Below are 23,549 nucleotides of genomic sequence, written 5' to 3' on the forward strand. Positions count from 1 at the left end.
AAGTTAAGTTTATACAACATATCATTTACACATAGATCATAATCGAATTTAATACTGATTTATTTTTAATACGATAATAATTTCTGAAACACTGAACTTTTTTGTGCCATACCATCTATTATCATTTCCAGAGTAATGTCTTGTACAATGTCTTTTTCGCTTGACATAAGCATAAACGCTTCTAATCTTTCTTGTGTCATGGTACTTCGTAGTCGATTTTTTATAAATTTTAAAATGCTAAAGGATCTTTCACAAGCTACTTGAGTGAAGGATAGCGTTAGCATATATTTATATGCTAAACCAATGAGAGGGAATGATCCTGTTAATAAATTATACTTATTCAATAAACGATAACAACAAATCGCGCAATTTTTACATGAAACGTGCTTTTTCTTCTATTCTCTTTCAAAAGCTTCATCACGTTCATTATCTGATAACGTTTCAATGTCCTCGTCTTCAAAATTCATAGAATAATCTTCTAAATGTGTACTTTTTAGTACGTTCCACTGCGTAGCTAAATTAATTAGTTCGTTTCGCAAACTTTCAGTAGTCATATCTGGCTCGAAAGAAATCAATTTTTCGCAAAGTACTTCAAGTATCGGAGCTTGTAATCCACTGACTCTTATTTCATTGAAACTCCTTGGATCTAACCAAGCAAGATCTGCATATAGTTGATTATTGAATTCTTCAAAGCGACGTTCTAAGGTCGATACAGCTGTGTCGATTATTATAATAAAATTATTTATTCTAAATGCTTCGTTCGGATCAGAAATAATTTCATCAGTAGCATTTTCTCCCGGCATTCGTTTTTTCTTTCTCAGTCTTTTTTGTGGTAAACTGATTTCTATTTGAGATTCTAGACCTTTTTCTTCTAATTGCCGATTTGCCCACTTTATAAAATCATCCGCCGTTTTTTTCATATCATCAAATTTTATTCTAAGAATTTTTAATGTTTTAATTGTTACTTGTACCATATTAAACGCTTTCAAAATATCAAGACCACTTGTTTGAAGATAGTTTGACAAATGTGTTGTAATATCAAATATACAAGGAAAAATAAATGCAGTTAAAACAGTTTCATATTTTAAAAATACTTACGAAATTTCCTCTGCCTATTTTACCTTCAGGCTTCAAAGAATGATTCATTTTACTTTTGTTGATACATTCTTTAATATGATTTTGTAAAATAGAATCATATTTTGCTAAAAGTAGAAGAATTTCTAGAAAATTTCCATGATCTACGCCATTATCTTCTAGTGTATATGCAGCTTCAACTTTATTACCTCGGTAACTGAGACCACGTTTACCTTCAAATTGTTATTATTAAAAAATAATTAATAATTTATGATTAATATTATAAAAACTAGTTATAAAATCAATATACCTATGAGTTTGATAATATCTACTATACGTTCTAATATTTTTCTGTTTTTCGTCACTTCTTTATTCCTCAAGCTGTTGTCATTTGCAAAGAGTAGCTGTGCAGCATTTGAATTATTCTGCCGTAAGAAAAAACTGTCGGCGCAATTCTTATGAGCTATGGATTTTTCATATTCATCAATCCTTTCATGTATATGTTTTCTATCGGTGAATCCTGTGAGAAACGGGCTTACTGACGTATCAGACAGAGCTAAACATAGCCAACAGAATAGAGCATCTTCTTTTTCGCTGTAAGATAACCACATTCTGTGTGAACCATCCTTCCGGTAAAAGGTTTTAGCAATAACAGGATCTTTAGTCATTTGTTTTGGGTGGTATTTGAAAAATAACGATTGGTATTGCTGCTTAGGCTTTTCAAAAAAATTAAAATCAACAGGAATACTTTGAGTCGATTCCTTTTCAGATAATATGACATTTTCATTGAAAATATTCTTTTCGCTCTGATGTTCAATATAATTATTATTGTTCAAATGCTCAATATTCAGCCCATCATTATTGTCATATTCTTCACAAACACTCAAATCATTCGATACATCTTGTATTAATTCTTCTTTAGAATTTCTTTCTTTTTCGTGCTCTATAGAATCATTGCTGATCGAAGTATCATTTGTTTCGGTTTCGTTTTGATTCTTGAGAAAAGCATTATTTTTCAATTTAGTTTGTTGCGAAAATAACCCAACCCACAGACACAAGGGCTTCGCGAGAGCGCGCTTATTCCAATAGCCAAATGCCTATTACAGTGCATTGAAATGAAAATAACTTACGCACGCTTTTACCTTAAAAATAAATATAAACACAAGAAAAGCATTAAATATTAAGCTCAACTATAATTCCCACAGGATAATTTCATTTGAAAATGCTTTTATTACTGGAACTCTTTTTCACTGTGAATCGCTGTACATACATATGTGAGTAGTTGGCTTTCGATTTAATTTTTACAGTTTCATTATTGAAACGTTTTTCGATTTCGGCTGGTTGTGCGTGGAATAATAGGTTTAAGGTTTAGGATTTATGTATAGTGGGTTGGCCGGCCCCGCAGTCCTGAGGCCCCAAGACCCCGCAGCCCCGAGACCCCGCGGCCCACCGGGACTTCTCCCAAATTCCCGACGGCCAGTTCGGGCCTGCTTTCATAAAACGTGCACATTGCAATAAACGCTTGTGCCTACAATTTAATACATTTTATATTTACATACTAAACTTCTTAATACTAGACAAAAAAATGGCTCCCCGCTGTCTCTCTACGTCCCCATTGTTGTTGTCTCTGGGTAGTGCTAAATGAGAGTATTATATCAGTATTATATAATGATGTTTTAAAATTAAAAGTATCTTATCTTATCATTGTATAATTAAGCGTATGAATAGTGTAACCTAAACAAACATTACATAGTGGTGATAAATTATGCATCAAAAATGTGTATGAACATATAGTCAGTTACTAGTATTCAAGCTTCTTTTTTCGTACGTAAATTATTTTACGTTTTCGATGTAAAAAAGCCTACGAAACAAAGGAAAAAAAAGTTTTGATGCAACATTTATATTACCAATTCCGTACAAAAACTGATGTCAGAATTGTGTAAAGCAACCTAGAAAACATAAGGGTTAAGTATAAACAATGTTCAAAAAGTTTTTAAACAAGCATGAACGAAAAAATAAAAGAAGTGTACATTGCATGCTAAAATCAGTATTTAATAATTGCAAAATTTTCAAACTTTGATGATTCGATGCTCAAAAATATCAAAAAGGTAGGCTTTAGGATAGGTCAATCTTTACTGTGGGTATCACGCTCTTCGCGCTAAACATCTGGGTTGGTTCCCTTGTAAGTAGGCTTTTTCACCTCGTGTGGTTGCAGTACATGTCTTCGCTACGTCGATGAGTGGGCAAAAATATTTTTTTCTAGTCAGCCAAAAAAGGTCACTTCAAGCTCGCTTGTAAAGTCAAAAAACGCAAAAATCGTGCACGTGTGGCAAAAAAATGTGGACTTAATTAGAAGAACTTATTCCTAAGAAAAATATAGATTTAAGCTACTTACTTCATAGAATGGTGAACGGTATATAATCTTGATGATTATAATTGAAAAGCCATAAGTAACTAATTGAATCCAATAGGTCTGAAGTATTGGATTATAACAGTATTTCAGCAAATAGAGTAATAATTGATTAAATAATATATTGGTTACTAGTGACGAAAAAAATGAAAACAATCCGATCTGTTCATAAAAATGCTTCATATTGTTATGATAATTGATTTATTTATAATTATAGATCTGTAAAAAAATTAGTTTTTTAACTATTCACGTAAAAAATTCATGAGAACATTTTATTAAAAATGTCTAAAGTTTATAAAATTTATTTGACTTATACTACGACACAGTACTTTTTAGCCCTAAAGCAAGGAGGGAGAGGTTACTTATACAATACAAAACTGTTAAGGTTGCGGATAGGAAAACGGTCACTGAGTAACCTGTCAGTTGGTTACTTGAATAGCTGCTACTCGATTTGACTGAACCCAACATAACCTAACCTAACCTAACCTAAGCTATAAATGAAGTAAGAAGTAACGACGGATCCGGTAACTGGACGATTTTGTTTATGTGATAATAAACAATGTACGATTTTGCGATTCTCCAGACAGAAAAATGTTAGGACCGTGAAGTTTGTCACTTATAAGCTATACCTACAGTGTAGTTGGATATTGCTTTCCCACACAATTCTATCATATCAAGTGGCACGGATTATTAGTGTTATATGTTCTAGACATCAATATACATATACGATATTTAGAATAAAGAGGTTGCCGGTGCATACTCTTCGTTCCGGAGCAATAACAGTAACTACGTAAGTAGTATATCCCTCGCTATGGAAGATACAAACAATACCACCACCACCTGCCCAGAGGTAGTAAGGAGATGTATGTCTCAAGCCACAGCGATGAGTAACGTCATGCATTAGTAGGGGGACCAGCGCTCTCTCACTCTCTCGCTATACATACTCTAAACATGCCTCAATCTATTATCTATTGTTTTTTCTTTTCTCACTTGTAATGCTGTAAACTTACAATCGTACAATATAATGTACGCAAAATAAAACTAATCTAATCTAATCTAATCTCTCTCTCTCTCTCTCTCTCTCTCTCTCTCTCTCTCTCTCTCTCTCTCTCTCTCCCGTGCGCGTGCTTTCCCCCGCGCACTCTCTCTCTCACACACACACGCACACATACTGTCTCACTCATTACTATTATATTCGGAGAATTGATAGTGAGAGAGAGAGAGAGAGAGAGAGAGAGAGAGAGAGAGAGAGAGAGAGAGAGAGCAAGAGAGCACACCTCGTCTAAGGTGTCTCTTCTTTTCGCTCGACACATGCGTTCTTGCTGACCTGTCAAATGTGTACAGCGTGCGACCGAGAAAGAAAATATCTCGCTCAATCCACAGCTGCAAAATGTTTGCCATTATTAAAAATTGATTAATAATATTAAATCACTAAAATTCGATCACTCACTCACTCACTTGTTGTTCAATTTTTTTATTATTAACTGTTTTTTATTTACTTGTGCGCTTTCGCACATTTTGCGCACAACGAAAATTTGCAAAGTTTACAATACTGCCATAGACTTACCCGATGTCTACGATAGTAGATACGATCGCAATCATGGCATTTACTGTATCTTGTAATCTGCGGAATGGCAAGTACCTCATCACTCGGCCGGACATATCGCACTTCCACTATCTGCCTGCGTGTTATGGCATAATTTTCGACGATTACACTAGGGCACTGCTCATTGGGATTGCTCGTCTCAGTGACGGACAGCCGTTTTCCAGGTGGACCTTCCAATGAAACTGCGATCTCCTCTTCTTATTTTGCTGCTGCTGCTGATGACCGAGCGATTTCATCGGTGTGACCATTAATTCGAAGCAGTTCAATCGTGGACCTCTTTGGCTATCGTTCGGGCTCATTGGAGATTTCCTCATGGAAGATCTTTGGGGGTTACTATACAGTGCTGTGCCAACGAGTTTGATGTGAACGAAAGATTATCGATTAATTGTGCTATTGTCGAAGATATAGTGGGTGATGGACGAGTGCGTTTGACTGATAAATCAGTGAATAAAAAGTCCATATTGACTATTGTGAATAGTGACAACTTGTTTCTACCTCGAAGTTTAGTCACCGCCTATACGTAAGCAATCAAAGGACAAATACGTACGGGGGAGCTTTACAGATATTGGAATCTCATTCAAAAGAGTGGCAGAAGGACACAGAGAAATGCGGCTATGGATCTAGTTAATTTGGCAAATGTTCAGATACCTGTCGAACTTTTCCACATTTGGACGTAGTGCCCCGCCTATTTATGACGGGACACGAACCGTTAGCGTTACTTAACAACGACATTTCACAAGTAAATGGATTAATTTCGTGCGATATATTACCACCAGAAAATCTATATCACCCATTATAACCCGTAAAAATGCACGGTAAATTAATATTTCCATTATGTCGAACGTGTTGTGAACAACTGACACAAGATGACTGTCCTCATAAGGATATGGAAGAGCACGTATTGCGGGGGACTTGGGTGTTGGAAAAGGTGAAAGCGTCTGTCACATTGGAGTACGTTGTCAAGTTTGTGCATAAAATTTGGCAGTGCGATCAGGAAGAAAGAAAAAGTTGTCTTTTTGCCGAATATATCGACGAGTTTTTCACGCAAAAGGTTGCGGCGTCAGGATATCTACCAGACTGTATTATAGAAGAGGATAAGGAGCGCTACGTTAAAGAGTTAAGACACTACGAGGGTATCAGCTTGAATAAACATGATATATGTTCCAATGCGGGACTACGATCGGTAACCAAACTCTGTCTCAATTCTCTGTGGAGAAAGTTTGGTCAACGCGAGAACTTGACAAGAACACTTGTTGTGAAAAATCGAGAGACATTGATAAATTTACTTACCAGTGCAGAGGTGGAGGTTAACGGTATTTTACCTGTTAATGACGATACGCTCTACGTCAATTGGTGCTACAGAGATGAGGCTCTGACATCCTCAATAGCGTCATCAATGACAAATGTTGTCCTGGCTGCATTTACAACGGCACAAGCACGACTCAAACTATTTGACTATCTGGATGCTTTGGGTCCTCGAGTTCTCTACTACGACACTGATTTGGTATTTTATGTTTGTAAAAGTGAAACGGTGAGTACGAGCTACCGATAGGTACATCAATGGGTAGTCTGACGGATGAGCTAGCCGACAAGGGTCCTGGGACATATATAACGACCTTTTTGTCTGGTGGTCCAAAGTTTTATGCGTACAAGTGTAAACAACCAAATGGTCAAGAGGAGTGTGTGTGTAAAGTTAAAGGTATTCGACTGAATTACGCAAATAGTCAGCTAGTAAACTTTGATTCAATTTAAGCGATGGTCACTTCTCCGAATTTGGAAAGTATTGAATAGTATTGAATAATTCCGCTATGAGTAGAACGGTATTTCATGATGTAATAACCCAGGAAGAGACAAAGACATGCAAACCCGTACATAACAAAAGAAGATTTGTAGCGCTCGACAAAAGTTACCCATATGGGTATAAGATTGGTATGCAGCGAAAGTCAAAGCACAGATGGCGTTATAAGACATGCTTCTCATTGGACGCTCCTGGTGGTGTTATAATTATGAAACTGATTGGTCGTTTGCCACAATATCAACGTAACCTGATTGGTTGTTTGAAGTAATGCTGACTTCACCTCTCTAAAAAAACGCCGGTGACGGTGGTAGTGGTGGCGGCGGGGATAGCAGTAGTGATGGAGGTGGAAAGATCTGGAAAGAGTATATAAGGTGCCCAGCGAGCGCAAAAAAGTTATCTAAGGACTAGTCACTGGTACTCGAGAACGAGAGAAATTAACGACGGTAACTACAAGTTTCTTCTTCGATAAAAAAAGTATGTTTATTTATAATTGTTATTATTATTGTGATATCTATTCTTATTATAATTAATACCATTGTTATATTCTCCAGATAGATTTAGAGACTCTCAACAAGATTGCTAGTGAAGGATACCTACCCACCAAGAAAGTCGCCGGAATGGAGATTGACTATCATCATATGGTGATGTCGTTTCAAGAGGTTAAGACATGTTTCAATTCAAAGATCATCGTCATCCTCGATGACACATTTTAAATTTTTCTCCCGTCAAGAGTATCCGCTGCACTGCTCAAAGACGAGAAGCTCTTCAATAGTCTGGCTGAACAAGCCAACAAAATACAATTATTTTTAACTTATAAAGGAAAAACTGCAATTGAATTGACAACAACTTAAGAATGATTGTAAAGAGAGCAAGACAAAAATAAATACAGAAAGAGAAAAAATGTGATCTGTATTTCGACCTTAGTTTAATTTCTGAACCCATAGATGGCGCTACTTTTCATGTAAGCTGATTGGTCCATTTGGTTATCCTGTATTATTCGCAATCTATAAGGTGTTTGTCGGGAGTTAAGTAGTAGTAGTAGAAGTAGAAAAGCTGTGATTGATAGTCGTCAGTAACAGTTATGGACACGCGATGGAAACATCCATTTATCTCTATGCTGTGCGGCCCCACAGGTTGTATTAAAACGGTATTCGTCAAAAAGTTTCTCAAGTATCTCGATCGTCTGTGTGATATAACAATCAAGCGTGTGATTATCTACTACGCAGAGTGGCAGCCAAGCTACAGGGAGCTACAGAGCAAAAAAGTAGAATTTTGCGAGGGTTTGCCACAGACTAGTGACTGGGCTGCCGATCCTAGACCTAAACTTGTTATCATTGATGATTTGATGCGTGAATAGTCATTAAGTGGTAGTATAGTCGATATATTCTCTAAAGCCTCCCATCATCACTCGCTCTCGGTGATATTCATCACGCAGAACGTCTTCCATCAGGATAGGACAACGCGACATATCTCTGAACGCTTAATACATTGTGATTTTTAGGAATTTGCACGACAAATCTCAGATACTACATTTATCGCGTCAGCTGTGTCTGGAGGATCCAAGATTCTTGCAATCCTACTGGGACGCCGTCTTGAGACCCTACGGTTATCTTCTGCTGGATTTGAAGCAAAATACACCGGACAACTGCGGATTTCGCACCTGTATATTTCGGGACGACAAGTTGCACTACGTCTATGTGTCACGCAATAAAAAAATTGCAGTATATTTCAATTAACGTTCTTTTTAAGTTCTATTGTTTTTCATGCAACTTCATATTATTAATTGTAAATAATAACTGTAATTCAAAATAAACCTATCTTTGAGTAAACATCTTTGCACTTTCTCTAAGTTTACTCTATACATATACAATATTTTGGTGTCAGAATTGCTATTCCACAAATTACCACTCCTGTTACAAGCCAGCCTGAATCTACTTCTCAAGTTTAACCCAAAGCTCCTCCGTTCAAGTATAAAGAATATCGTTCGTCCGACGAAACGACAGTCAACGATTATTTCAAGAGATTCAAGTGGTCAATACAACTGAGTAAAATTTCGGAAGAAGAATACGGTGATTTTACTCGGGTAAATATGGGCGCAGAACTAAATAATGCTCTAAAAATTTTTGTTGCTCCTGATAAACCAGAAAGTCGTACGTATCAACAAATTCGCAATGTTTTAATTGCACATTTCGACGTCAAGAAAAATAAATATGCAGAAAGTGTTAAGTTCCGACAAATTGTACAGCTACAGAATGAATCCATTGCTAATTTCTCACAACGATTAAAGCAAGGGGCTACGTTCTGCGAATACGACACATTTCTCGACAGGATGTTGATTGAACAGCTCCTACATGGTCTCACCGATCGTGATATGCGCGACGAAATAATCGCCAAGAAACCTACTACATTTAAAGACGCTTACGAAATAGCACATACATTGGAGTCAACTCGGCAAACAGCAGATGAGGTTACCTCTACTTCTAATAAGATACATGCGCTATCTTATTCAACGACGCATTTCAAGCATAAACGGTATGCTTCACATACATCGCGCAGTGCTTCTCGGAAGCAAGATCATGGAGAACAACAAGGTCAGTACGCTTGTTATGGATGCGGAGAACGTCACAAATGCAGTGAGTGTCCATTTCGTACTTCTGAGTGTCATAAGTGCAAAAAACGTGGGCACATAGCGAAAGTTTGCAGGGCTTCATCTTCGCTTTCTACTTCTCAAATACGACGTTCTAAAGAGCCTGCAACACAAATAGATACATTGAAATGTTTCAACGCAGTCGAAGAAATCTACGTTATTGATAAGTCTTATGGTAAGAAAATACTTCAAGTGCTCATTGAAGGCCACAAATTAAATATGGAATTAGATTCTGCTGCACCATATAGTTTCATTGGTAGCGATACACTTCGTAACCTCAAACCTAATTTTCAATTACAGCCAACTTCTAAGAAATTCATAAGTTACTCGCAACATCGCCTCAACTGCATCGGGACTTGCTCTGTCAATGTCTCATTTGGTTCTACATCTCGTCAACATCCGGTCTACGTTATTCAAGGTTCTTACGATTCCTTATTTGGTCATGAATAGATCGCACAATTCAGTCACGAAATTGATTGGACCGAACTCTTTTTTCCAATCAAGGTTAATGCCCTTTCTATTCTTCTATCTTGATTAACTCGTGATCAACAAGCACAGCTGGATCAACTTTTGACAAGATACGCTGAAGTTTTCAGTGAAACAGCTGAAAAGCTTACTGGACCTTCAGTTAAGGTACATTTTAAACCTGGAACTTCTCCTGTTTTTGCTCGTGCTCAAGATATAGCATATGCATTACGCGACAAATATTCTAAAGCAGTTGACGCTAAACTTGCGTCTGGATTTTACAAAAAAGTTGATTTTTCCGAGTGGGCTTCGCCTACACACGTCGTTATTAAAAAAAATGGTGATATTCGTATAACTGGAAATTATAAACCTACGTTGAATCCACGTATAATAATAGATGAATATCCTATTCCAAAACCTAGTGACATTTTCAACAAAGTAAAAGGAGCCAAAATTTACGCACATCTTGATATTACAGATGCTTATACTCAACTTCCTGCTGACGACGAGCACAATCATGCTTTTACCCTCAATACTTCTACACATGGGTTGGTTCGGCCTACACGAGCTGTTTACAGCGCTGCTAACGCTCCTGTAGTTTGGCAACGTCGATTAAATCGTACAAAGTCTAAAAAACGTAGAAAATTTTTTCGACGACATCATTGTATGGGTTGAAAATTTCGAAGAATTGTTGATTATTCTGGAAACGTGTTTGACCAGTCTTCTTGAAAATGGTGTTCATCTTAATCGACGTAAATGTGTTTTCGCTACAAATTCTTTAAGTAAATGGCTTGAAGTCAAAGTCACAAGTTCCAGTACTAGCACTGCTACAATCTATATTTTCGATCAGTTATTCGCTACTTATGGTGTACCTAGCATTGTTGTTTCATATAATGGCCGTCAATTTGTTTCAGATGAGTTTGAAACATTTCTCAAGATAAGTGGAGTGAAATATCACAAACTTACTGCTCCTTATCACCCTTCGACAAATGGTCAAGCAGAAAAATGCGTGGGTACAATAAAAAGAGCCTTACTTAAAATGGATACGACGATCACGTCAGGTTCAAGGTCAGTTCAAGGTCAAACTGAGAAGAAACAGTTTAAACCGATTAAAATGTCATATCAAAACTTTCCAAAAATGGAAAAAGATACCGAAAAATTGTAAAAAATCTTATTTAATCACATAATATCTTCCTAGTAACTCTCGATGTCTTTCTTTACTTCTTTTTTCTCTTGTAACGAACTCTTTTTACTTCAAATGACCTATGCAGTGGGTTTCTTTTTCTCTTTTTGTTATTTGTTTTAATGTCTCTCTTCAGTGTCCAGCAAAAATCTGCCATCATGTTGACATTCCATCTTCCTTGGTATCGATTCTCCATTACACTTATATCTTGATGAAATCGTTCTCCCTGTTCTTCACTGACATCTCCTAGATTAAGAGGGAAGCAATCAGGATGGGAATGTAAGAAATGCATTTTATAACTCATCAAGCAACCCAAATTTTTGAAATTCTCCAACATTTGTTCAACTAGTTCCTGATAGTTCTCACTCTTTTTATTTCCTAAAAAGTTCTCACGAACAGTTTTAAAACTTTGCCATGCAGCTTTTTCTGTGTCGTTTATTTTTGTGATAAATGTTTCGTCTTCAAATAGAGTACGAATTTGAGGACCATCAAAAATACCTTCTTTTAATTTAGCTTCACTTATTGCGGGAAACTTTTCTCCCTAATACTGGAAACAATCGCCATCTTTATCCAGAGCTTTGACGAACTGCATCATCAGGCCAAGTTTGATATCAAGTGGTGGTAGCAGATAGTTTGATGGGTCAATCAATGGCGTACGTATAATGTTCCTCGATCCTGGTTCAAAATGTGTTCTAGTTGGCCATACTTTCTTAACGTAGTGATTTACCCTGTCTCTACTATCCCATAAACACAAGAAGCAGGGATTTTTAGTAAAACCTGATTGTTGTCCTAAGATCATGGTTGCAATTTTAAGATCACCACAAATTTTCCATTGATGTTCCAAGTACTTTATTTTTTCCAATCCAATTTCTAAATTTTCATAAGTCTCTTTCAGCTTAGTCGAGTGAGCTATGGGAATGGATGCAAACCTGTTTCCGTTATGAAGCAGAACAGCTTTCAGACTTCGTTTTGACGAATCAATAAAAAGTCTCCATTCCTCGTCTTTATACGTATTCGGTTTTATTGCATCGACTAAACCTTTAACATCTATACAATATACCAACGAATTCTCTTCATCGTTCGTAAAAAAATTCCTAAATTCTTTTTCTCTATCTCGATAAAAAGAGGCCGTTGTTCCTTTTGCTAACAGATTTTTCGTTTTAAGAACTGACGCTAGATATTCTCCTCCATCTTTAGGTAATCCTAAATTTCGAATAAGATCACTTAACTCTTCTTGGTTAAAGGTTTCTGGAGCTTTTCTTGTACTAGCTGGCAGGTATTCTTCGTTTGAGGATTCTTCGTCAGATTCTTCTTCAACCTCAGAACCTTCTTCGTCACAGGACTCATCAACTTGCATTTCTTCAACTTCGCCTGAGCGGTTCACATCCATGGGTTCGATACTAACAGTTTTATCACTGACTTCTATTCTCACAGGTTTCACTACTGAAGAAACGTCTGCGTATACAATTTTAGATTTAGTAGCCGTGTTAAAACCTTTGGTATTAGTCATACAAAAATAGCAGTCATTTTGACACGTTGGAGAAGACCATATCATTGGTTTTGTAAATTTCAAGTTTCTTTCTGTTTTATCTCTTTCCCAGCGTGTTACCATCGTATAACATCTACTGCAAACTTTTTGTGGCACCCAGTTTACATTTTGATTGGCTACTTCAATACCAAAGCATTCACTGTAAATCAACTTAAACTTTTCAGATAATGACCTCATGTTTTTTTCTAATATTCTCCACACACAAAACAAAACAAATTACAACTTTTATTACATTCATCTGAATGATTTCAAAAATTGTTTGATTGTTTGATAAGTGTAATGGAGAATCGATACCAAGGAAGATGGAATGTCAACATGATGGCAGATTTTTGCTGGACACTGAAGAGAGACATTAAAACAAATAACAAAAAGAGAAAAAGAAACCCATTGCATAGGTCATTTGAAGTAAAAAGAGTTCGTTACAAGAGAAAAAAGGAGTAAAGAAAGACATCGAGAGTTACTAAGCTAGTGGAGAAAAAGCAAAATAAGAAAAAAATATAAACGAAAGCAACTTTTCTCTGTACACAAGGAAGATATTATGTGATTAAATAAGATTTTTTACAATTTTTCGGTATCTTTTTCCATTTTTGGAAAGTTTTGATATGACATTTTAATCGTTTAAACTGTTTCTTCTCAGTTTGACCTTGAACTGACCTTGAACCTGACGTGATCGGGTAAAACTGACGCCAGATTCAGATTCAGCGACCAAAAAAACATAAATGTATGGCATTTTTATTTCTTTTAACCATTTCTTCTCAGTTTGACCTTGAACTGACCTTGAACCTGGCGAGATGGGGCCAAACTGATTCCGGATTTGGATTCAGCGACCAAATAAACATAAATATATGGCATTTTAATTATTTTAACCGTTACTTCCCAATTTGACCTCGAACTGACCTTGAACCTGACGTGATCGGGTAAAACTGACCCCGGATTCGGATTCAGCGACCGAAAAAAACATAAATGTATGGCATTTTATTTTTTTTAAACCTTTTCTTCTTAATTTGACCTCCAACTGACCTTGACCCTGACGTGATGGGGCCTAACTGACCTTATATTCGAATTCAGCGACCCGAAAAACATAAAGATAGATAGGTCTGATTTCTCGCGCAGACAACTTTTTTTATTTTGTGTGCCGGTGTAATCAGCAAAAAAAGGCTCTCTTGCAGACGGCTGATTCAAAACTGGTGCGTCATATTTGTGCGCCTTGAATCTGCTAATTGGTAACGTTCCACTGGATAAGTTTCACAAGTCACGTTTACGCAGGCACGCAAAAACTTTGCGAAAACTAGCCGAACCTTGTGTGAGTCTGTCGAAAAAGAAGAAAATTATTGTACAGCGTGGTGGTTTCTTGCCTGCATTATTAACACCGATCATTATCACGCTGTTGGCTAGTATCACGCAAGGACGCTGCCATTCTGAAGGCGCTTTTCCATTTAAATAATAATCAGCAAAAGGCTCTCTTGCAGACGGCTGATTCAAAACTGGTGCGTCATATTTGTGAGTGCGCCCTGAATCTGCTAATTGGTAAAAAATATTATTTAAAAAAGTTGTCTGGATATTAACAAAAAATTTGTTACTTTTTAAAGTGTTAAAACAATTTTTGTTGATTATTTTCAGAAAACTTTTTTAAATAATATTTTTTTGTAAAATCCCACACTCATCTGGAAACTATATGTGTTTGAAGCATATCTATTAGTATAAAAGTGCCCTTGGAAGCCTAAATCTTAAGTAAGTCTACGGTAGCTGAAAAATAGAAATTCTGAATTTTGGCCTTCGAAGAAATGTCATACCGGCCGAAGCTTGTGTGAGTCTGTCGAAACAGAAGAAAATTATTGTACAGTGTGGATATAAAATCGACTTGATGTTTCTCAGAAATCTTCTGGTTGATAGGTTCGGGTCGAACAAGATCTAATCGTGTGCGAATTTTTCCTTTTCAAAAAATAATAAAGGTGGTTGTCCAGTAGTTGAATGAGGAGCTTTTTCATATTGCCTCAAGAATTCATTCAAGTTCCGCTGCAAAGAACCTTGTGTCGTATCCATTTTAAGTAAGGCTCTTTTTATTGTACCCACGCATTTTTCTGCTTGACCATTTGTCGAAGGGTGATAAGGAGCAGTAAGTTTGTGATATTTCACTCCACTTATCTTGAGAAATGTTTCAAACTCATCTGAAACAAATTGACGGCCATTATCTGAAACAACAATGCTAGGTACACCATAAGTAGCGAATAACTGATCGAAAATATAGATTGTAGCAGTGCTAGTACTGGAACTTGTGACTTTGACTTCAAGCCATTTACTATAAGCATCAGTGATTACTAGAAGCATTTTACCAGCTACTGGTCCAGCATAGTCTAATGGATACGTTCCCATGGACCTTTAGGATATTCCCAATGATGTGTATTGAATTTAGGAGGAGCACGAGCATGCTTGATGCACTCAGCACAAGATATAGTAATAAGTTCAATATCTGCATCAATTCCTGGCCAGTAAACAAATGATCGTGCTAAACCTTTCATTTTAACACTGTCCAAATGCGCTGAATAAATGTCGTTTGAAATTGCTTGACAAAGAGACGATGGATCACAACTCGATGTTCAAAAATCAAGCAATTTAAAGATGGACTATAAGAAGACTCACGCGCTTTGTATTCATGACAAGATAGATCTTGACCAGCTTCGAGTAGTTGAACAATTTTACCTAGGTTAGAATCTTTACGAGTTTCCTTCGCAATCTGCTCTGCTCTGCTGCACAATAATAAATGTGTCAAAAGAATCAAGTTCTGTAATTTCTTCAATAGTGTCAACCGTTGAAGGAAGTGGAGCAGGTGTGAACAATAATCTGCATTTGCATTAGCTTTAGTTGTCTTGAACTTAATATCGTAGTTGAAATGAGCTAAGTAATCAGCATAATTAGATATTCGACGGATACAAAGAATAGGAAGTGATATTTCAGGATGAAAAATCTGTGTTAATGGCTTGTATTCTGTAAACAGCGTAAAATGACGAGCGTATAAATAATTGAAAAATTTTTGACAAGCCCATACAATAGCTAAAGCTTCCTTGTCGATTTGAGGATAGCGTTGTTCAGTAGCAGTTGATGTACGGCTCTCATAAGCAATTGGCCTTTCGATTCCGTTGCTAAGTTTATGTGATAAAACAGCTCCGAGTCCTACTTTGCTTGCATCAGTGGCGAGTATGAGAGGTAAGGATGGGTCATATGGCATCAAAACTTGAGGAGAAATGAGAATATTTTTAAGCTCTTCGTATGCTTTATCAGCAGTTGACGACCATTGAAAAGATGATGTAAGAATGTCCCGAAGTGGTCGAGCTTTTGTAGCTAAGTCAGGAATGAATGAATTGTAGTACGTAGCTTTACCAATAAACAATTCTAATTCTTGAGGTGTAAAAGGTTTAGGTGCATCACGAATTGCATTGATGTGAGAATCAGATTTATGAATGCCTTGTGTATCTATCTAGTTTATGACCCAAAAATTCTAACATTTTGAACCAGGATCGAGGAACATTATACGTACGCCATTGATTGACCCATCAAACTATCTGCTACCACCACTTCATATCAAACTTGGCCTGATGATGCAGTTCGTCAAAGCTCTGGATAAAGATGGCGATTGTTTCCAGTATTTGGGAGAAAAGTTTCCCGCAATAAGTGAAGCTAAATTAAAAGAAGGTATTTTTGATGGTCCTCAAATTCGTACTCTATTTGAAGACGAAACATTTATCACAAAAATAAACGACACAGAAAAAGCTGCATGGCAAAGTTTTAAAACTGTTCGTGAGAACTTTTTAGGATATAAAAAGAGTGAGAACTATCAGGAACTAGTTGAACAAATGTTGGAGAATTTCAAAAATTTGGGTTGCTTGATGAGTTATAAAATGCATTTCTTACATTCCCATCCTGATTTCTTCCCTCTTAATGGGCCTAACTGACCTTATATTCGAATTCAGCGACCCGAAAAACATAAAGATAGATAGGTCTGATTTCTCGCGCAGACAACTTTTTTTATTTTGTGTGCCGATGTAATCAGCAAAAGGCTCTCTTGCAGACGGCTGATTCAAAACTGGTGCGTCATATTTGTGCGCCTTGAATCTGCTAATTGGTAACGTTCCACTGGATAAGTTTCACAAGTCACGTTTACGCAGGCACGCAAAAACTTTGCGAAAACTAGCCGAACCTTGTGTGAGTCTGTCGAAAAAGAAGAAAATTATTGTACAGCGTGGTGGTTTCTTGCCTGCATTATTAACACCGATCATTATCACGCTGTTGGCTAGTATCACGCAAGGACGCTGCCATTCTGAAGGCGCTTTTCCATTTAAATAATAATCAGCAAAAGGCTCTCTTGCAGACGGCTGATTCAAAACTGGTGCGTCATATTTGTGAGTGCGCCCTGAATCTGCTAATTGGTAAAAAATATTATTTAAAAAAGTTGTCTGGATATTAACAAAAAATTTGTTACTTTTTAAAGTGTTAAAACAATTTTTGTTGATTATTTTCAGAAAACTTTTTTAAGTAATATTTTTTTGTAAAATCCCACACTCATCTGGAAACTATATGTGTTTGAAGCATATCTATTAGTATAAAAGTGCCCTTGGAAGCCCAAATCTTAAGTAAGTCTACGGTAGCTGAAAAATAGAAATTCTGAATTTTGGCCTTCGAAGAAATGTCATACCTGATAATATGGCACATATAAACATGGTTTTATGTTTTTTACATTAAACCTGAATATATTTAATAGTTTAATTCATTTTTTAAACAACTTAGGAAAAATATAAACAAAAAATTGAATTTTTCATTTTTTGACTATTTAAGGTGTATCCGCCCGCTTAACAAAGGTTACGAGAGAGGCTGGACACGGAAGCTATTTAAAGTCACACGGATTTGCCTGACACGGCAGTTACCTGTCTATCATTTGCAAGAATTGTCGGGTGAAGACATAGACGGTTGTTTTAACGCTGAGGAATTGAGCAGAGTTCGAAAGGATTTGGAAGCTGCATCTTTTGAAATAGAAAGTATTTTGCGTAGCAGAGGTAAGAGTCGTTCGAAGGAGTATTTCGTCAGCTGGAAAATTTATCCAGAAAAGTTTAATTCCTGGGTCAAGGCTAGCCAACTTTCGTAAATATGAAAGATCAATTTAACATTATTTTGCCGAGCAACAGCAGCATGAATTATTTCTCGGAAAACACTACAACGCATTATGTTACACAGTTGCCGCAACAGATCAGATTATAAAGTTCATGGTTGGTCGCGCTCACTGAAGTTCAAATACTTCTGACATTCCAACACGTGCCATCTGAAAAAGAGGAGAGAAAAATTTCCCTAAAACACATACCACCCACAAACTTGAGACAAATGAGACGAGAGAGGAAAATTTTACAATCTCTGAATCATTGATTCATTCGGAAGATTATACAAATATTCTTGATAAGGTGGTGGAAAATAAATACACTATTAAGTATTTATTAAGTGTAATTTAATATAATAAAACGTAAGACTAGATAATAATTATATTAAGCGTGATGCTACTACCGAGGACTCTATATAGTCTCTGACAACTCTCTTTCAAGCGAGCGCCCTGGAACTAGAGTTCCCTTTCCACTCTCTCTCACTCATACATCACGCGCTCACACGAACACCGCTGACTCGTGCACTAGCACAAATGTACTTATACTTAACACGCCTCTTTACATTTGTGCTATTTTACAATATTATCATTTATTTCAAATTTAACTTTTTACAAAATTTTTCATGCTTTTCTCTACTTAATGATTTCGTAAATATATCAGCAATATTTTCATTTGTATCGACTTTTACAATATTTATTTTACCTTCATTTACGCTCTCATGTACAAAATGATAATGAACTTCTATGTATTTAAAGTTTTTAGTAAAATTGCCGTACGTTGCTATATTAATTGCTCCAGTGTTATCTTCATATATATTCACTGGTTTTCTACATTTAATATCAAAACATTTTAATAACTCTGTGACTAGTTTAATTTCAGTTACTGCTTCTGATAAAGCAACGTATTCGGCAAATGTTGACGCTTTTGTAACAGACTTTTGTTTTCTTGACCTCCAATACACAACGTTACCGAATAATCGTATCACAAAGCCGGTTGTTGACTTTCTATCATTATTATCGCACTGCCCAATCGGCATCTACGTAACAATCAAGTATATCACAAACTTTATTTCCATTATAAGATAAACTTAAATCTCGAGACACATGTAAATATTTTAAAATTCTCAAAGCATATTTAAAATGCGTATTATTATAGCAGTTTTGAAATCTACTCAAGTAATTTACTGCAAAACTTATATCTGGCCTTGTAGCCGAACTTATATATAACAAAGCACCAATCAAATTTCTATATTTGATATCTCTTTCACAATCATCGGATTTCTCGAGTTTTAAGTTTACTTCTATTGGTGTTTTATACGCTTTACAATTTTCTACACCATATTTTTCAGCTAATGAAATAATATAATCTTTTTGCGATAATTTCATTTCCTTACATAACACATCGTATTTTTCGATAATCCCTAAATATTCTCGTATTTTTCCGAGATTTTTCATTTTAAATCGTTCAGACAGCATTTTCTTTACTTTTTCTATTATTTCTTTATTTTTACTGCAAATTAATAAGTCATCGACATATAAAAGCAAATAAACAGTATCTTCTTTTAATTTTAATGTATACAAGCAATAATCAATATTACTTCTAATAAATCCTAATTTTATTAGAAATTTATCTAGACATTCATACCAAGCCCTGGGACTTTCTTTTGAGCCATATAATGCTTTTATTAATTTACACACTCTAGCAGTTCCGTCTTCATATCCTTTAGGTTGATTAACATATACTTCAGACGTTACTTTTCCATTTAAAAATGCTGTCTCAACGTCCATTTGTTCTATATGCAAACCCACTTTACAACAATAAACTAAAAAGATGTTTAGCGTTTGCATTTTTGAAACAAGAGCATATATATCATCTACTTCATCTCTTTGTTGGAAACCTCTAACTACTAATCTAGCTTTATATGTACCATTCGATTTTTTATTATACACCCATTTTACATCAATGGCCCTTTTTTCTTTACTATCGACTAATTCCCAAGTTTTATTTAATTTAATACTATTCATTTCTTTATCCATTGCTTCTACCCACTTTTTACTCTCATTCGATTGAATCGCCTCCTCAAATGTAGCAGGGACATCAGTTTTGCAAAAATTCGCAACAATTTTATTTTTGATTCTATATTCATCATAATATTCAGGACTACTTCTAACTCTTTCTGATCTTTTAAGAATTTTTAGCTGATTTTCATGTTCATTAATTTTAATTTTATCTTTGATTGGGCTTTCAAAAACTTCATCATTTGATTCCTCGCTATCAAACTTACTCTCATTTTCATCTTCATCAGATTCATCGCTATTTAAAAAGATACATTTTTCCTTTTCTTCTATAACTTCCACGTGTCTTGCTACTATAATTTTATTATTTATTAATATACGGTACCCATTTTCACTATACCCGACTAGAATTCCTTCTTCAGCTTTTTTATCCCATTTTGAAATTCTTTTCTGTTCTGGCTTTCTAACAAAGACTTTACTACCATAAATTTTTAAATGTGAAACATCCGGTCTTTTTCTGAAAAATATCTCATATGGTGTTTTCTCTTCAATAGTATTCGTCAACGTTCGATTTTTCAAATAAGTTGCCGCTTGAACTATTTCTGGCCAATATACTTTACTTATCTGTGCTTCTTCTAATAAACAACGCGACATATCCATTATCGATCTATTAAACCTTTCTGCTACACCATTTAATTCATGAACATATACAGGACACGGAGAAATAACGATACCCTTACTTTTTGCATAATTAAAAACTTCATTATTTAAATATTCCTTTCCATTATCACATCTTAAATATTTTACTTTTTTTCCTGTTAAATTCTCACATTCATTTACATAATATTTAATGTACTCACACACTTCTGCTTTAGATTTTATTGGGTATACTCTCGCAATCTTACTGCAATCGTCTATAAATGTAATAAAATATTTTTCTCCTCTAAAGCCCGTATTTTGAAAAGGCCCACAAACATCTGTATGTACAATCTCTAATAAATCTTTCGCTCCATATCTATTATTTTTAAACGGTACATTATGCATTTTATTTTCTATACACGTTTCACATTTCAAAAATTCGCCTTTTAATTCATTCGGTATTCCGTTTAATAATTGCTTATTACACATGGTATTCAAATATTTAAAGTTCACATGACCTAATAATCTATGCCATTTTTCTTTTAAGTTCATATCACTAATCTTTTTATTTGAATAATTTACTATCAAATTATTTTTTTTAATTTTACTCTTCATGTGATATAGTCCGTTTTTCTTTTCTGCGACTGCCATTAAATTTTCATTTTTATCAAATATTTTTGCTAAATTTTTCTCCGAAACAATTCTACAATTATCAGTAATTTTGCTAAAACTAATTAAATTCAAATTCATATCTTTAACGTACAAAACGTCTTTCATATTAATTTCAAATTGCTTTCCAAAGGCATCAAAATAACTTTTATTATCACCTAAATATACATTTACCGGACTTTTCAATATTTCAAAACTCTCGAAGTAATTATCATTATTTACAATGTGGTCTGTACTACCACTATCTAAAATCCAATCGATTTCGCTACACTGTTTATCTTTTACCTTACTATTATACGCAGTAGCTGTATTCCGCTCGACCTTGGCTATCCATGCGCCTGTGTTGTCGCTCTCTGCTTGACTCGTTCCAGCGACTTGTGTTTTGATTGTTGCTTGCTTCCGCCTGGGAGTGATGTGCGCCTCTATAGGCACCTCTTCCCCTTGCTCCTCTATGACTACCTCTTCCTCTTGAACCTCTGTAGCCTCTTGTTGACCTCCAAGTCCAACTACTATTTGAAATTTGTCCTTCTGTTTGTTCTTGACTTTTACAGTCCTTCATCATATGTCCAAAATTTCCACATTTATAACATTGTCTTTGATTTTTATTCACTGCGAATACATTCGAATTTCTAATGGTTGTTTCGCCTTTATTACTTTTCAGTTCAGCCATTTTAATTTTATTCTTCACATATTCTGCCGTTTGATCTTCATCTTTCAATGTATCTATTAAGTCGCCTATATAGCTATACGACTCCGGCAATGTATTTAAGATATAATTCAATTTTTCTTTTTCTGTTAAAGTAGCACCAGCACTTTTCAAATCATTAACACATTTTTCAAAATCCAAGAAAAACGTTGCTGTATCACTATAATTTTTCAATCTTAATTTTTCCAGTTTATTTCGGCACACTATTTGCATTGCCGTAGATTCTCTTAAATACATCTGATCAAATTTCTTCATAATTCCATAAGCCGTTGTCTCATTACAAATAAACTCCATTTGTCTATCCGAAATAGAGCTGTATATATAGTTAATTGCTTTCAAATCAGCTTCATCCCATGACTCTTTATCACTTACTGTTTTTTTTCTTTTAATATTTTCTTCACATTTTTTCATTTTCAAATACATTGTAATTCTTATTTTCCACATCTGGTAATTCTCTCCATCAAATACTGGTATTTTAAAATCACCGTAATTCGTCATTTTTGTATTTTCTTGATGTTCACTAGTCTAGATATTTTTTATTTTTTTAATATAATCACCTCTCTTGATACTTTTATTACTTATTACAATTTCATCAACCACGCTCTGCTACCATGATAAGGTGGTGGAAAATAAATACAGTATTAAGTATTTATTAAGTGTAATTTAATATAATAAAACGTAAGACTAGATAATAATTATATTAAGCGTGATGCTACTACCGAGGACTCTATATAGTCTCTGACAATTCTCTTTCAAGCGAGCGCCCTGGAACTAGAGTTCCCTTTCCACTCTCTCTCACTCATACATCACGCGCTCACACGAACACCGCTGACTCGTGCACTAGCACAAATGTACTTATACTTAACAATTCTCACTCTAGTTGATGGAATAAATAATTAAGAATGCATCCGTGGTCATTTGAGGGTGATAGTTGAACGTGGCGGTTATGTAACGATCAGCCGAGTCTGCGCAAAGAGTAGCTGCTCACAGTTCAGTCACGAGTTCCGTTTATCGAAAAAAGTAAAAAAAAATTCTTGAATTTGAAAAGAAGAGACAAGGAATTTGTTTTATTGGAAATCAATACACTATAGAGTCGGATAGACCTACTGGAGTTTCCAATGGGCTACTATCCATGTTCATGATCTACAGCGACATCTGTGAGCCATATGTGACAGGTGATGTTGAATCGCGTCTACTACGAGCTGTATCGATGATAAGTTTCTCCCCACCAATGTACATACCACTGTTATTCAACGCACTTCAGACAATTGAAATAGATATAAGAGACCAATTTAGCCAGTCGATACCATTCGATTACGGGACAGTGACTGTAACACTTCATTTCAAGAAAGTCGATGACTAGTCATGAATCGCTACGAAGATTATTTCAACTGCTAATTTGGCAATGGCTACCAGTACGGTGGGGAGGGGGACAGAATCTTTACACCGGTGAAGTTGGCCACATTTACATTGGATCTCCCTACCAAAGAGGTCACGGTGGTATCGGCTCCTTTCTAGCTGGCATATTTCGCCGCGTCCTTCCACTCTTCAGTATCGGGGCCAAAGCTGTGGGTAAAGAGGCAGTACGTACGGGATTCTAAATCATATCCGACGTTGCATCACACAATACACTGGTGGAGAAGT

At 35.6% G+C, this 23,549-nt stretch overlaps 2 protein-coding genes across 2 annotated transcripts in view; one reads left to right on the forward strand and one right to left on the reverse strand.

Annotated features, from left to right (window-relative positions):
- Positions 1 to 23,549, reverse strand: part of Icmt (isoprenylcysteine carboxyl methyltransferase) — a 170,393-nt gene that overhangs the window by 59,295 nt on the left and 87,549 nt on the right. The window contains 1 exon segment of the mRNA NM_001190928.1: positions 3,470 to 3,703. Coding sequence (NP_001177857.1) covers positions 3,470 to 3,667 — 198 coding nt within the window. The 5' untranslated portion in view covers positions 3,668 to 3,703.
- LOC116417729 lies at positions 8,978 to 9,985 on the forward strand. The gene has a single exon (XM_031932478.1). It carries the CDS (start codon positions 8,978 to 8,980, stop codon positions 9,983 to 9,985), a length of 1,008 nt encoding a protein of 335 aa, XP_031788338.1.

Source organism: Nasonia vitripennis (assembly GCF_009193385.2).
Source record: "Nasonia vitripennis strain AsymCx chromosome 1 unlocalized genomic scaffold, Nvit_psr_1.1 chr1_random0007, whole genome shotgun sequence".
In the NCBI taxonomy this organism is placed as follows: Eukaryota; Metazoa; Arthropoda; class Insecta; order Hymenoptera; family Pteromalidae; genus Nasonia; species Nasonia vitripennis.